The 15,748-nt window shown below is 36.5% G+C and overlaps 1 protein-coding gene across 2 annotated transcripts; it reads left to right on the top strand.

Moving 5' to 3' along the window:
* Positions 1-236: 236 nt before the first annotated feature.
* Positions 237-15,017, top strand: LOC123523422 (uncharacterized). Of its 2 annotated transcripts, XM_053538966.1 has the most exons (8): positions 237-423; positions 1,244-1,424; positions 1,842-1,945; positions 3,476-3,616; positions 4,384-4,563; positions 12,224-12,327; positions 12,911-13,052; positions 13,351-15,017. In XM_053538966.1, the coding sequence occupies exons 1-8, from the start codon at positions 372-374 to the stop codon at positions 13,365-13,367; spliced, it is 921 nt and encodes a 306-aa protein (XP_053394941.1). In that variant the 5' UTR covers positions 237-371; the 3' UTR covers positions 13,368-15,017. The 2 variants fall into 2 exon arrangements, with proteins under 2 accessions (XP_053394941.1, XP_053394940.1); XM_053538965.1 differs by having other exon boundaries at positions 12,911-15,017.
* Positions 15,018-15,748: the final 731 nt, after the last annotated feature.

Genomic DNA, 15,748 nt, shown 5'->3' with positions numbered 1-15,748 from the left:
TAACGTGACGTTTCACATGTATCATTTAAATTGTACATATCATTCGTTACTTAATATCTAATCGAAATGTTTAGAGGAATGTGATACGGTGTTTTATGAATGGAATTATGTTTATGGGTGTTATCACGCTTTGTTTTAATTTCAATGAGATAAAATCTTAAGTAAAGAAACGTCGCGTTTCAAATTACATCTTTTCTTTTTATCGACAAATGGATCATGAAATCTAAAGTGAACGATTCTATTGTAACAAAAAGTTATTTGGGTCGTTCTTTTAAAGTACGCCTAATTTGTCGGGACGATTTTTAAAGTGACGAAGCATTAATAATTATAGCAATGCTGATTTACTTTCATTTATTTGATAATTTATAACCATGGATACTGATCGAATTGTGTATATATTGTATTTTATCATTCCAAATATATGTAAGTAGTTTTATCACAACTAGTTTAAAAATTATGCCATCTTTTTATTCAAATGAAAACTCCTTGCTGTTGCTTATAAATAGTAATTGTTATAGAAACATCTATTAAATAGTGAATTAATTGCGATGTCACTATGAATTAATAAACACTTAAAATCATTATAATTGTAGTAATTTGTCTGTTTTGTAACTTCATTTCAATCGTCTAGGTCTTTAAAACTATAACATTAGTTCAGATATCAACACTGCATTCCTTGTTTTGCTTTCATGATATATTTATAGGTTTCAAAATATTTTCAGTTCCATAAATAAACTTTTTTTAATTTTCCTGATTCCGCACAATTGTTTTCCGGAAGTAACCTACTATTTCCATTTATGAATCTGAGGTGTGTCGAATTAATATGGTTTTTATTGTCACAGTGTCAGATCCTGTCTAAGGGCACTTTCTTAAACGGGGATCGAACTCGCTTCCGCTAGACTGATAGGATAGAGCTATTTCTAATTAATTGACCCTGAGCTGTGCGCTGTGGTGGTTCCTACATGTACATTGAAAATATTAATATACAACTGCAAGTACATGTAGGTGTGTTAAAACATGCTAACTATTTGCAAATCGTGTGTTAGATGAATAGATAAAAAAGTCTGCAATATGCATGTTTTAGCTTTGAAAATGAATCTTAATTACTTGATCTAGTCCTTTCTATTTTGTAAGAATGTTTTCATACTTTAAAGATATAACCCGTGTTTTCAATTTGGTATTTAACAAAGAAGAAGAATAATATATGGAACCGGCATAAATACAAACAAGTTTCCGATTCCAGTGTGTGACTGCAACTGGCCAGCTAACCTACAGGACAGTATTTGGCACGACAGCGACAAAGGACAACTAGATTTTGAAACGAAGACAATGTCAGGGCTTGAATACCTCTTTCAAAATACATTCACTGTTGAGAACTGGGACTGTTTTTTCTATTACCAGAATTCCGGCATTTTGATAATGAAGTAAGTTCAAGTCTGGACAGTCCGCCGTTCGCAATATCGTTACAATTGTTCAACATTTAAAATTCGTGCGAACTGAATTTTCTAGAATTTGCTCCGATTTGCCCTTTGTTGGCGAAATGTTGAGTTCGCGACCTAGTGACAAGCATTTGGATAATTTATACCATGTCTGCCAGTTAATATTAGCGAGAATAGTCAATATGCAAATTTATTTGGAAATGCATTTTCTTATCCTACAAGTATTTATATATCAAGGATCAGGATTATATTTGAAATATCTTGCAAACATTTGTCTGTAACTACATCAGTTCTCTTTAGAATTTAAAAATGCAACCAGGAACACATGGTGCTTCTTATAATTTATACAACAGACAACATATACATGTATTTTCGTTTGGTAAATTGTGTCATATTTTCCAGATCGCAGGAGACAGTGACTGTTTTCAGTACTCCTTACAGACCATTTCAATGTTTGAAACTTACAGCAATCACGGATTACTCATATTATTACTATATCCAAGCAGGTAAATAAAACTACCTAGATCACTTACACTTTTTAAGCATACGGAATATTAAAAATGTTACCGTTATTGAATGTTTTAATGCGACGACACGCATTAAAACGACGTCATAAATGACGTCAAACAATCGAGATGAAATTTACACGCCAGTATGGAAGAAAAATACAATGAAGATTAAAAATACATCTGCTATAGTTACACTTACTCAAATGTTAAGTCAGACAATGTTATTCTATATTCATTTGCCTAAATGCCAAACAGGTAGGCTATAGAATAGGACATATTTATTTTCGAAAGATATAAAATATATTTATTAATATTACAAGTAACACGAAATCAGGCACGTAAAAGAAACATAAATTTGATTTGTCAATATTTTGATAACATACCTTTTCATTTTCACACTTTTACACCATGATTCATTGCAAAGTAATTCAATCTCTCAAATTCAACGTTAATTGTCCGTGTTCGCAGTATATAATGAAACGGTGTGCAGATAGTACAGAATACAGATTCAAAGCAAGTGGTCGTCGTGGAAATAGATTATACTTGCATTTCCAAGTTTAATCAGAACACGTCGGATTATTTTAGATTCGGGCAATACAGTGCAGGCTCGGATCCAGGGCCGGGCCGAGGGGGCCCGTATCCCCCCCCCCTCTCTCTCTCTCTCTCCTACCCACTAGTTGGCTGAGAAGTGACCTAAACTCATTAAAGATGCCCCCTACTATTTTGGCAAAGGATTAATAATATTTAGACCCAGAAACGAACCAGAGGCCACCATTCCATTCCTGTATTTCAAAATTTTAATTCCAGGGCGACAGCCCCCTGACACTCTGCCCCCCATCAAGAAGGGACGGGAGTGACCCCCCCCCCCCCCCCCCCCCCCCCCATTACCTCTAAATCTACACATAAAATGCACCAGAGACCACCATTTCATGGCTGTATTTAAAAAATTTCAAAGGGGAGGAGCCCCCTGACCCTAACTAAGATGAGAGGAGAACCCCTACCAGTAAATGCACCAGAGGCCACCATTTCATACCTGTATTTCAAAATTTTCTAGGGGAAGAGCCCCCTGACCCCCAACATCAACAGGGGAGTAACGCCTCCATTACCTCAAAATTTAGACCAAAAAATGCACCAGAAGTCGCCATGTCAAACCTGTATTTCAAAATTTACAGGGGAGATCGCCATGACTCCGTCACAAGGGCAGAGGCCCATCTCACATACCTACCAGCTCTCGGTGCTATGCGCCTTGGTGGTGACATCCTCGTTCTCGACTGGTTGCCCCCCCCCCCCCCCCCCCCCCCCCCACACACACCTACCCTTTCCCCTACCCCGACCCCCAGGCAAATATTTCTGGATCCGGGCCTGCAGTGTAGTATCCACATTAATTGTGCAAAATAAATCTGAAACAAACAACGGTAGTGTGTAAATGGATAAGTGAGCTTATTAATAATAAGCACAAGTGGCACAAGCCGGCAACAATAATGCAGTAAAATCATATGAAATACAATATGCTCTCTCTTCCTTTAGATACAGAGATACGGTTTGCCAATGAGAGAATAGTTTTACAAGAAGATGCAAATGTAACAGCTATAAATGAAGCAAATGCCGAGTCTACGTTATGTGAAGACCTTGCCTCGGATACCGAGTATCATGTCCTTTTGAAAGATAGTAAGTTTTTTTTATAATTACCAAGGACATAAGGCACAACACTTTGTTGTTCTGTCTAAATTTACTAGTAAACACGGGGTCATTAATCGTTATTAACGGCTTATCTGAAGTAAAAATATACCTGTTTAATGTTAAGGTAGTTCCGCACGTCCGGATCAGATTTTTTTCTTCAATGTAGAATTTGATTAAACCCTGATATTTCAAAACTCAAGAATGTACTTGTACTAGAAAATGTGCTTGATATTTTTCTGTACTGTTTTGAAAATTTTTGGACTTACTCAAGTTTTCATAACGAGAAAATCACAATTTTAATATCATTTTATGAATAGAAACTTTTCTACTCTGTAGAGTTTAACGGCATCTCTTTCCTACAAACATGAATGTAACAATTATCCGAATCTGCTGTAGAAACAGAAGTCATGATCTTACAAGTCTCTGGAATTTTAGAAGTTTTCAATTGTGTGATAGTATTTAAATCGATGGCTTCGAGATAGCTGTAATGAAATATGATTAATCAGTGTGTACTGTAGATTTGATAATTACTTTCTGATTTGATTAATGTCCGACTTGCTCTCATGTTATTGCAAAGTCGCCATTTATGGATATTCATGCTATTTGTTGTAAGGTTTTTTTTTTGACAATTCTCGAGAGTTTCAAACTTGCGTGTTGGTCTGACCGTGAAAGTTATCTATGAAAATAAAACCATTATGGTATTACACAATCTACAGTAAATACATGTTATGATGGTAAAATTGATTAATTTTTAGATCAAGAAGACAACGCAGCTCAAGCATGTCCCGGAAGTTTTCAAGATGAATTTTGGTACGAGGTATATGAAGGAAACATAACTTCCTGTGGCAGCCAGAACGAACGCTGGGATGTTTGTACAGACACTACTACTATGGACTTTGATTATTCAGTGTGCTCTAAACAAATAGCGTATTCCAGTAAGACCAAGTTAAAGCCTCTTTACTAAATCATATATTGAGAAAGTATATCTGTGATGTCTACATATTCATTTTAATATACTTAAGAAGATAACATACGAACTTACGCACAAACACCAGTTCACTGTTACGTGACCACCAATAAATTGCATCGCACAATAGGTGACGTGCGGAAAGGAATCATTTAATACAACAATGACAAAAAAATGTAAAGATGTTACGGGTTTGCACAATGAAATCAATAGGAAATTATTTTAAGACTCCGGTTACCATAATCCAACACACTTGGTTCGATTCCCGAACAGCTTGGTCTGCTTTGCGTAATAGTTGTTTATGGTGGCCATTCATGTACATTTGGGGGAATCTCATACCCAAACGGAAGATTAGGTCTCCCAACAATAATTAAAAACACAACAACTTTACTTCAATTAAAGACATCATGTTATTATTATTATTATTATTATTATTATTATTATTATCATCATTATTCATATCGGGCAAATGCCCACACAGTGATAAATTTATTACAACTAGCACTATGAATTGTCACTTATTTAAACAGTCAGTGTCAATATGCTTATTTCAATAGATAGATCTTCTGCGGTACCAAATAGGTAACAGATAGATCAGATCCTCCGCGGTACCATATAGGCGACAGATAGATCAGATCCACCGCGGGACCATATTGGCGACAGATAGATCAAGTCCTTAAAACACTGTTTTCAAATTAAACGTCTGTCCCTGTATTGCGTACAGCTTCCTATAATTTGTCCTGCTGTCGTTGTGGAGATATGTGGCCGCTAAGTAATTCTGAAGTCGCGATAGAAACACACTAAGCACATCTGACTGGCGCGTAGCGGAAACTCAAGCTTAAGGTGTTATGTGACAAACGAAGAATAAAAACTATTTTAAGCCATCCCCTGATTTGCTTGACCCAGTGGACTAATATGGTAAGTTATTAAAGTGTTACACAACACGCAAGATTTGTTACACCATGCACTACCGTGCTACACCATGTACGGACGCGCTACACCATGCGCTAACGTGCTACACCATGCACTAACGTGCTACACATGCACTGACGTGCTACACCATGAACTTACGTGCTACACCACGCACTAATGTGTTACACCACGCACTAACGTGCTACACATGCACACCGTGCTACACTAGTATGCACCAACCGGCTGCAGGGCCTCCCCCCCCCCCCCAAAACATAAGCCAAACAACAAGGATTACTCGAGAGACACCAAAATATGCACGAGCGAACCTCGAGGCCCTGTAAGATCGTATTTTTAAATTTTGTTGTACGCAGTAACAGGGGAGGCTTAAAATACGTTCACTTTAACACGTTTAATGGGAAAAGATTTACTAAGATTATCAGTTTTAATGAATTTCGAATAGCTGGAAAATACATGCAACTCTAAAGCTAGAATTTCCGCCACAAAATTTTCTCGAGAAAATTTCCGCCAAATTCTAGCCTAAGTTCTCTCGTCGAGTCGAAGTGCGACGCAAAGTTTATCAAGTGAAAAAATCAAGGCCGGAGTTAGACGAATGGATACATCTGCGCGAAATAATGATTATAATTCTATCGCTTTATAAGAAATGTCAATTTTGAGAATCCTGTTACGACTGTTGTGAACTATTTCCTTATGCCCTATTCCATTTGTACAGCGAAGTTTATCAATGGACACGTGAAACGATACACAAGGAGAGGACCATTGTGGTATCAAGGAGGCCTGTTGTAGGAGCATGTGTAACCTGACAGTTTCGAATTGAATGTTTAGAGTAATAACATTGCCCAGCATAACCGTCAAACTAGGAATTAGGAACACTTCCATAGGCAAAACCTTGTTCACGCACTTAAACTGACCGGCAGAAACACAAGTAAACCAACACACGAGTTTACATAACTTAGCACAATTTCACATCATATACCACAACACGGGATTACATAACTTTACACCGTAAACCACCACACAGGTTTACATAACTTTACACAACTTTACACCGAAAACTAACACACGGGTTAACATAACATTACACCGTAAACCTAGTTTTCCTACACACGAGTTTACAAAAACCTTACCGCGTAAACCAACACACGGATATACATAACTTCATACGCAACTGACATGTACACCTTTATACACAACTGATATATGCCCTGACACGCCGAGGATATATACATGGACACGCCCAGAACAGTAACTTTCTCGGACACATTACTACTTACACGGACAAGTTTGCATTTAAATGGACAAACTGATGCTAGTATATACACAGGCATGGACACGCCCTGATTACTGACACAGACATACTGGCATTTGTATACCGCACAACTTACACATACCAACTGACATTTGTATACATTATTACTTACAAGGACAAGCTTGCACTTTAACGGACCAACTGATGATAATATAAACACGGACACGGACACGCCCTGATTACTGACACGGACATGCTGGCATTTGTATACCGCACAACTTACACATACCAACAGACATTTGTATACATTATTACTTACACGGACTAGTTTGCACTTAAACAGACAAACTGATGCTAGTATAAACACGGACACGCCCTGATCACTGACACGGACAAGCTGGCATTTGTTTACCGCCCAACTTACACATACCAACAGATATTGTATACATTATTACTTACACGGAGAAGTTTGCACACAAACAGACAAACTGATGGTAGTATAAACACGGACACGGACACATCCTGTTTACGGACACGGACATGCTGGCATTTGTATACCGCACAACTTGCACATACCAACTGACATTTGTGTACATATGCACTTAAACGGACAAAATGATGCTAGTATAAACACGGACACGGACACACCTTGATTACTGACACGGACATGCTGGCATTTGTATACCGCACAACTTGCACATACCAACAGACATTTGTGTACATTATTATTTACACGGACAATTTTGCACTTATACGGACAAAACTGATTCTATACACGGGGACGGACACGCCCTGATTACTTACACGGACATAGATCTACTGGCATTTGTATACCGCACCACTTACACATACCAACAGACATTTGTATACCTTATAACTTGCACGGACAAGCTTGCGTTTGACTGCATTTAATTTACTACTTGATATAAACCCTGGCACTGAATAGACAGACCGGCGGTACTCCTTTTGCGGACAGAATGGCGTTTGGGTACATAATTACTAACGGACAAACTTGAACGTTCCTACCTTTACGGACAAACTTGCGGTTGTGTACATACACGGTAAATCAACCAAGGCACTGACTTCTACTGAGACTGAAATCTCTTACAGTACATAAATAACAACTATGAACTACCCATGGAGAAATCAATCCGTAAACGCATATAATATTCAGTCTATAAAAAGTAACGAATTAAATTATCAACACATGCGCCTGCCCGCTTATCCGTTTTTCATTTTTGCCACTACGATAAATTTTAAAATTATTCACCCGAATATTTAAATCAAATAGCTATCAATCCGAAATTGATGCACGATTAACCTAAATATCATTGCTTCAAACCTTAAATATGGTTACCGTGTAGATATTTTAAATACTAAGTATCGGTTATTGTGTCAAGTATGTCCTATTAAATCGGAATAAATGTTAATCTTTGATCGACTTGATTGATTTCTTTATGTTTTATGTCATGCCAAAATGACAACATCTTCACAATAAGACCATTATTTGGTCCAAAAGCTTAGATGACATTTATTATTGGACAAAAACCACCAGCCACATAAAAGTCAGGTATTTCATTTTTTAAAAATTGTAGCTCCTTCAAATTACTGCAAAATGTTGTGTAGGAACTGGTTCGTCTTTCATTTTATTGTTATTATTATATAACCGGAAGTGGCCTTGCAATAATTCCAGTGAAGGATATTGATTTTAATTTGAAAAATAATCCATACGTACAATGTCGAGTTTATTAAAATATATTTCGAAAAATATGCGATAAGGATAAGCTGGTGCGGGATGCGCGACACTGATCACCCAAATTTCTAATTATGGAAATACATCGAGTGCTGCGCCCTCAGTTTGAAAAGAAATTCAATTACAGGGGCAATTCTTTATAATACCTATTACTATACGTTGAAGATGTGCTATAGAGATTATAGCACGTACGATGCAAGGAACGGATCTGCTTTCGAGCTAAGAATGTTTTACTAATACGTGTATTTAAATACTGGCGTTCCTTAAGTGGTGTTTGTGTGTTGCTGCAGTTGCTGGCGGTCGACCATAATAAAATAACTTGCTTTAATGAACTGATGATCTGTATCTAATCATAGTTCAAAGTTCATAGCTGAAAAATTATTCACAGAGATGAGCCGTCACTTATTTAGAGTCAACTATTTAAAATAGGCGTAGAATCAAATTGAGGTACTTTGGTCTTTCAGATAAGATGTAGACATCTACCAGCACAATGAAGATTTAAGGGCGAAAAGAAAAATATTTCCAAATAGAACATTTATTCTTATGCTTTTTTTTGTGTTATACGCTATATGTCATGTTATGAGCACTTCGCACTACCTGAAGAAAGTCACCCTCTGACCTTTATTATCGATTTGCTTTTCTCCATTGGTGATGTCACAGCTTTATTACGTCACGGCGCATTTCTTTCGCCGTCATGTACCAGTACTGAATAACAGTGAATAAGTAACGTATATTCATTGGCCAACTATATAGCTCTAAGTCTATTAGAGCTATAAGTTATATTTTTACAAGGTTCTAACATCAAATTACAACATTTGAAAGCAAAAATATTTGAGGAGATATATTCATATCTATTTTTGTGTGTTTTTTCTTTCGTGAGCATCCGAGATAAAACGAACGTGACTTTACATTGAGCTAAAAGCTCTATGCAATAGGTTCATTCATAATTTTAATAGATGCTAACTGTTTTTCTATAGGTTTGATGCAGAACATGCTGAAGAAAGTTTCTGTTCACGAGATAAATGTACCACCTACAGCAAATTATAATATCTATTTCGTTTCCTATAGATCAATATATGGAACTTACAGTTTATTTTAATGTGAATCACTTATGTACGATAACGCCTTTTTCAGACGTGGCTAATCAGACTGAAATGAAAGTGATTAATTGTAAAAATGTTGACATAACTTTTGGCCCAATCCATTTGTATAAAAAATTAATTATCCTCCTTATGATTATCATGTTCATATTGTTGTTTGTATGCTTTGAGTATAAGTTAGATAATACATAAAAGTGTGTTACCGGCTGGTATCATCATGCGTGGGGGAATCTCAGGGAACGTAATTTTGCTATCAAATTACGTTCCCTGAGAATCTCCCAAGCATGATGATACTCGGCGGTAACACCGAATGTATGTATTGTCTAACTGATTTATTGCATGACTGAAAACAGTAAACTGAACACATTTTTTAAATATTTCAATTTAAAATATTTAAAAATATTTCCCCTCTTGAGCCTCCCTTAGAAACATTTCAATGACATGATAAACCCCCAACTGCCATAGAAAAGCAAGAAGGTGGCGACGGGCAGGTTTTTATATAAAACAGTAAACTGAACACATTTTTTAAATATTTTAATTTAAAATATTTAAAAATATTTCCCCTCTTGAACCTCCCTTAGAAACATTTCAATGACATGATAAGCCCCAAACTGCCATATAAAAGCAAGAAGGTGGCGACGGGCAGGTTTTTATATAAATTATGCATGCTTCACATCAGAGATCCCTTTTTCAAAATTTTTAATAAACTACTGAAAAAAAATGTTATAAAAAGTGCATAAATACACATAGAAACATTCCTTATTAATCAGTGTAATTATTTTTTAAAACAAAAAGTTGGGAAATAGAGTTTCAAAAATAATTTAAAGTAAGTGCTAAAATTTTTAATTTGCCGGGAGGCCCTAATGAGGTCATGAACCCTGGAGAAATAGAGAAGGTAAACACTTCCCATGTGGCTAATTTTATCAACAAAGGTTATGTATCAATGGAATTAACACCTAGAGTATATTGTAAACCTTTGCCAGAAACAAAATTTGAACATAATCATTTTTGCCGTTATATTTTTATATTACTTAAAAAATCAAGTTTTAAATCAAGATGCAGAGAACTTAACTACAGAAATATAGTAATAAATTATTTCAAATAGCTTATCATTTTCAATATCAACTTATCACAGCAACACTTGCTAATTTTGTGTGTATTGCTCTACATCCCAGAAAGAGAAAACTGTGAGCGATACCTGTGTGCAGCGGAATTTAGAGCACGGCTAACCGTGGCGATACCAGAATTTAGAAAACACAAAACTTCAAAGGAAAATGCCGCAGTCATGCAATTATAACAAATACAATAAATTATTATTAAACTAGATTCTATACTAATTACTAAAGGCATTTGGATATCGGAATATTTAGGGTACGAATCATCGCCTCACTGTCACGATTAAATTTTATCTAGATCTATTTTTTACTGAATCATATATTGAGAAAGTATATCTGTGATGTCTACAAATTCATTTTAATATACTTAAGAAGATAACATACGAACTTACGCACAAACACCAGTTCACTGTTACGTGACCACCAATAAATTGCATCGCACAATATGTGACGTGCGGAAAGGAATCATTTAATACAACAATGACAAAAAAATGTAAAGATGTTACGGGTTTGCACAATTGAATCAATAGGAAATTATTTCATAACTTGTCTACTCGTGACGTTATTATATTTTATCTTGTATATTCAATTCGATAGTTGGGGAAATTTTCTTTTATGTTAAGCAATATCACAATAATTATTCTTGATTCAACATCAATTCGGTTTTTTGCCTTCGGACGTACATATAGCAAAACACTTATATCATCATAATAACAAGAAACGCGGCAATGCCACGAAACCAGGGTTTCAACACTTTTCATAAGAATAAAAAAGTATACTGAATCGCAGTGCACCACTTTAAAGCACAACCCTAAGAATAAAAAAGTATACTGAATCACAGTGCACCACTTTAAAGCACAACCCTAACCCTAACCCTAAACCCTAACTAACCCTAACCTAACCCTAACCCTATTTTTAGTAACAATGACCTTGACCTTGATCCCAGAAACCCCAAAATCAATCCCAAGCTACAACTTTATATAAGTTTTCTATACACCAAGTTTCATCATGATAGCTCATTCCTAAGTTAAGTTATTGACAGGAAACCCTTTTTCTATTTTAAGTAACAGTGACCTTGACCTTGACCCCAGAAACCCCAAAATCAATCCCAGCCTTTGTCTTGATATAAGCTACATACATACCAAGTTTTATTCAAATATCTTTATCGAAACAAAAGTTATTTACCGGAAACACCAGTTTGACACCCGCCCGCCCGACGACATACCCCAATCTAATTACTCGGGTTTTCGTTGAAAACCTGGTTAAAAATCCTACTCTAAAAAAGTAATTTAAACGGCACAAACATTATTCTTCAGTTTTATGTGATGATTGTGACAGTAACAAAATCAGCTGAATCCTAATCCACAAGTTTTTTTTATCAGCAACTCAGATTGTCTTAAAGTTTGTTCTGTTTAGCTTATGTCGGTCATTTTATACGCTTTTAATCTATTTGATTTTGATTTCGATTCATCATCGTACAGGTACTGGTATTGTAAAGTGTATGGCTACCTTAACTACTGGAAATTCTACTCTAACTACCGTGATGAGTACAGACTCTTCACCCACCATCATGTTCACCTGTTTCGTAAGCATCATAACTTTACTTTTATAATTCTATAAAAGCCAAACAAACACCTGTGGTCAGTTATCAAGATGTTTTGTTTATTTCTTTGCTTGGCAAGTTAATAGTTTCTCTGTCATATATTGGCGCTTAGGTAAACATCCATTTTCTTACCTGTACCAATAGTTTCTTCGAAAGTAACTGACAACTTCGCCGCAAACAACAGATGTAGAGGACAAATATGTGTTCAGTAAAAAAAGCCACTATGACGGTACGGCATGCCCGAGGATCGAACTCGCGGCCACGCGATACATACTCTCGAGTTCAGCTGGAGGGCAGTATCAAATGTACCAGTATGCTAATTATGTTCAAGATGAGACCAAAAGAGAGTATCGGTGCAAGAAGCCAGTCTTTATTTTCTCCTATGAATACGGATGGCAACAAACATAGCATTTTAGCACACGGACACCTCTTGTTTTACAAATCAATCTATATAACAGTTCTACATATTTTAAAAAACACAACAACAAAATCTCTCATTAAAACTTAGATTAAGTTTTATGGCTTATATCCGTTTGTCCTAAAAATCTTTCTTGTCGACTTTCAGATGTCTCAAGTGTCATCATCAGGGACACTTCTGGTGTCACAGTCGCCCAAGAGCTGTACATCCAGTCAGACACCTGAAACACAGCCTGAGCACCCGGATGGCACCAAAGGCTTGTTGCTGCAACTGACCCCACATGCAACTTGTATGCTTACATTCTTTAATAATAAAGATAATATATGATTTCTGATTTGATGGTTTGATTTTTACAAGCGTCATTTGACTTTGTGTCACCTCAAACTTTTATCCCATATACCTATTTTTGTGTATTTCTTTTGGGGAAGAGGTAATGATTGTGCATTGATTTGGCCCGACTTATTCAGAATTATTTCTTATTTCACAATAGTATTTTACATACAATTAAACATGTACAGACAGATCTGTGTAATATTTTAACCTACTTAACTCAAAGCAGTAATCACAATTGTTTTTATAAATTTCAGCTGCATGCGGTGAGTAATTACTTTGATATCTTATCTACTTCTTCAGATTCTTCTTTCAGTTCTGTTTGTTGTAAAAATCCTTTTCGGAAGTCATTTTCACCAGCCATTTCATTTAGAATATTTGACCTCTTTTTTGCAGGAACTACGGTGTATTCTCCTTTTGAGCAGGAACAACTGTCAACTAATGTTGTTCTAATACTGTTATATTTTTCCTTCTTACGACCAGTTGCACACCAACAGGAAACTTTATTTGTATGAGCATGGGTGATATCAGGTGTCCTGTGACTTAATGCTTTGATTTTCGTTGTCTTTTAAAAATAGTGTTTACATAATTAAAACAAAATGTAAAAATGTTTATTTAATACTTTTTTGCTTGCCTACGCGTTTATGTCATATCGAAGACTAAATGCTGTTTTAAATTGTTCATTAGCACTGTGATGAAAAATAATTATGAAGACATTTATTTGCAATATTTGCTTTTTAATCCCCCGCCGTGGCGGAGGGATTATAGGAATGGTCTGCGTCCGTCCGTCCTTCCGTCCGTAACAAAATCGTGTCCGGTTCATATCTCCTAAACCCCTTGAAGGATTTTCATGAAACTTGGGTCAAATGATCACTCATCAAGACGATGTGCAGAACCCATGAGTCAGCCTTGTTGGTTCAAGGTCAAGGTCACAACTCAAGGTCAAAGGTTTGAGCCTGCCATTTTGTGTCCGCTCTATATCTCATAAACCCCATGAAGGAATTTTATAAAACTTTGGTCAAATGATCACCTCATCAAGTCGATGTGCAAAACCCATGAGTCAGCCATGCCGGCTCAGGGTCAAGGTCACAACTTAGGGTCAAAGGTTTTGAGCCTTCCATTTTGTGTCCGCTCTATATCTTCTAAACTCCTTGAAGGATTTTCATGAAACTTGGGTTAAATAATCACCTCATCAAGACGATGTGCAGAACTTATGGGCCAGCCTTGTCGGCTCAAGGTCAAGGTCACAACTCAAGGTCAAAGGTTTGAGCCTTCCATTTTTTGTCCGCTCTATATCTCCTAAACCCCTTGAAGGAATTTTATCAAACTTGGATCAAATGATCACCTCATCTAGACGATATGCAGAACCCATGAGTCAGTCATGCCGGCTCAAGGTCAAGGTCACAACTAAGGGTCAAAGGTTTGAGCCTTCCATTTCGTGTCCGCTCTATATCTCCTAAACCCCTTGAAGGAATTTTATAAAACTTGGTTAAAATGATTACCTCATCAAAACGATGTGCAGAAATTATGAGTCAATCATGCCAGCTCAAGGTCAAGGTCACAACTAAGGGTCGAAGGTTTGAGCCTTCAATTTTGTGTCCACTCTGTATCTCCTAAACTCCTTGAAGGATTTTCATCAAACTTGGGTCAAATGATCACATCATCAAGAACTCATGAGTCAGCCATGTCAACTCAAGATCAAGATCACAACTGAAGGTCAAAGGTTTCAGCTCTGTATCTCCTAAACCCCTTGAAGGATTTTCATGAAACTTGGGTCAAATGATCACCTCATCAAGACGTTGTGCAGAATTCATGAGTCAGCCAAGTCAGTTCAAGGTCAAGGTCACAGCTAAAATCAAAGGTTTACCCTTTCACTATCCATAGCAGTGGCGGGGGATTTAGCTGTCTTTCAGACTGCCTTGTTTAATAAGGACTTCATAAATATCATTATCATTTCACTTTTACTCATGAAATATGATCTTCATTAAATTGACTTTTGATTTCTGATGTATATTATAAACATTTTTGTTTGTTGTGTAAATAGCAGGCTTTCATGACTGTTATATCCCCAACCCTAAAGAAACCAAAGAATGCTTACCTTTATGCAGCCGAGAACAATCTACTTTCATACAAACCTGTGCAAATTACTAGTAATTTCGCTACAACCTTGGGCTTTATTTAAGACCTCGACTAATGCCTTATTGTTTTTCCACAAAACTACATTTCTGTTGGTCAAAATATGCCCCCAAAGATATACTGCCAACAACACTGGTACCATTTCTAGCACAGTCCTGGTCTCATTATTACGGTTGCGACCTAAGTACTAAGCCATTGGAAGAAACACCACTTCCCGTTGAACTAACAAGCCGCCCAAATTCAGTACCACCATCACTATCCTTGAAAACTTTTTCAGTTTCACTTTTTAACCATATTTGCTCTGAATATGCACTACCCATCGAAACTCTCAAGAAATTGTAGCCAAAGTCTGCAAGTCTGCCTCCTTTTCAATGGTCAACCGGCGTTGGTAGTATTTTTGTAATAACCCCATCATTGCGCCATACAACCTTCTGATAAAAGCCCTACCGGACCTAATAGCTCTACTTACGAAACTGAGCTTACCAGCCAAAAATTTCAATTTATGAAGGGTAACATTGC

This window comes from Mercenaria mercenaria, chromosome 3 (genome assembly GCF_021730395.1).
Source record: "Mercenaria mercenaria strain notata chromosome 3, MADL_Memer_1, whole genome shotgun sequence".
NCBI lineage: Eukaryota > Metazoa > Mollusca > Bivalvia > Venerida > Veneridae > Mercenaria > Mercenaria mercenaria.
The sequence above is the reverse complement of the archived record's forward strand: the minus strand, read 5'-3'. Positions and strand labels throughout refer to the sequence as shown.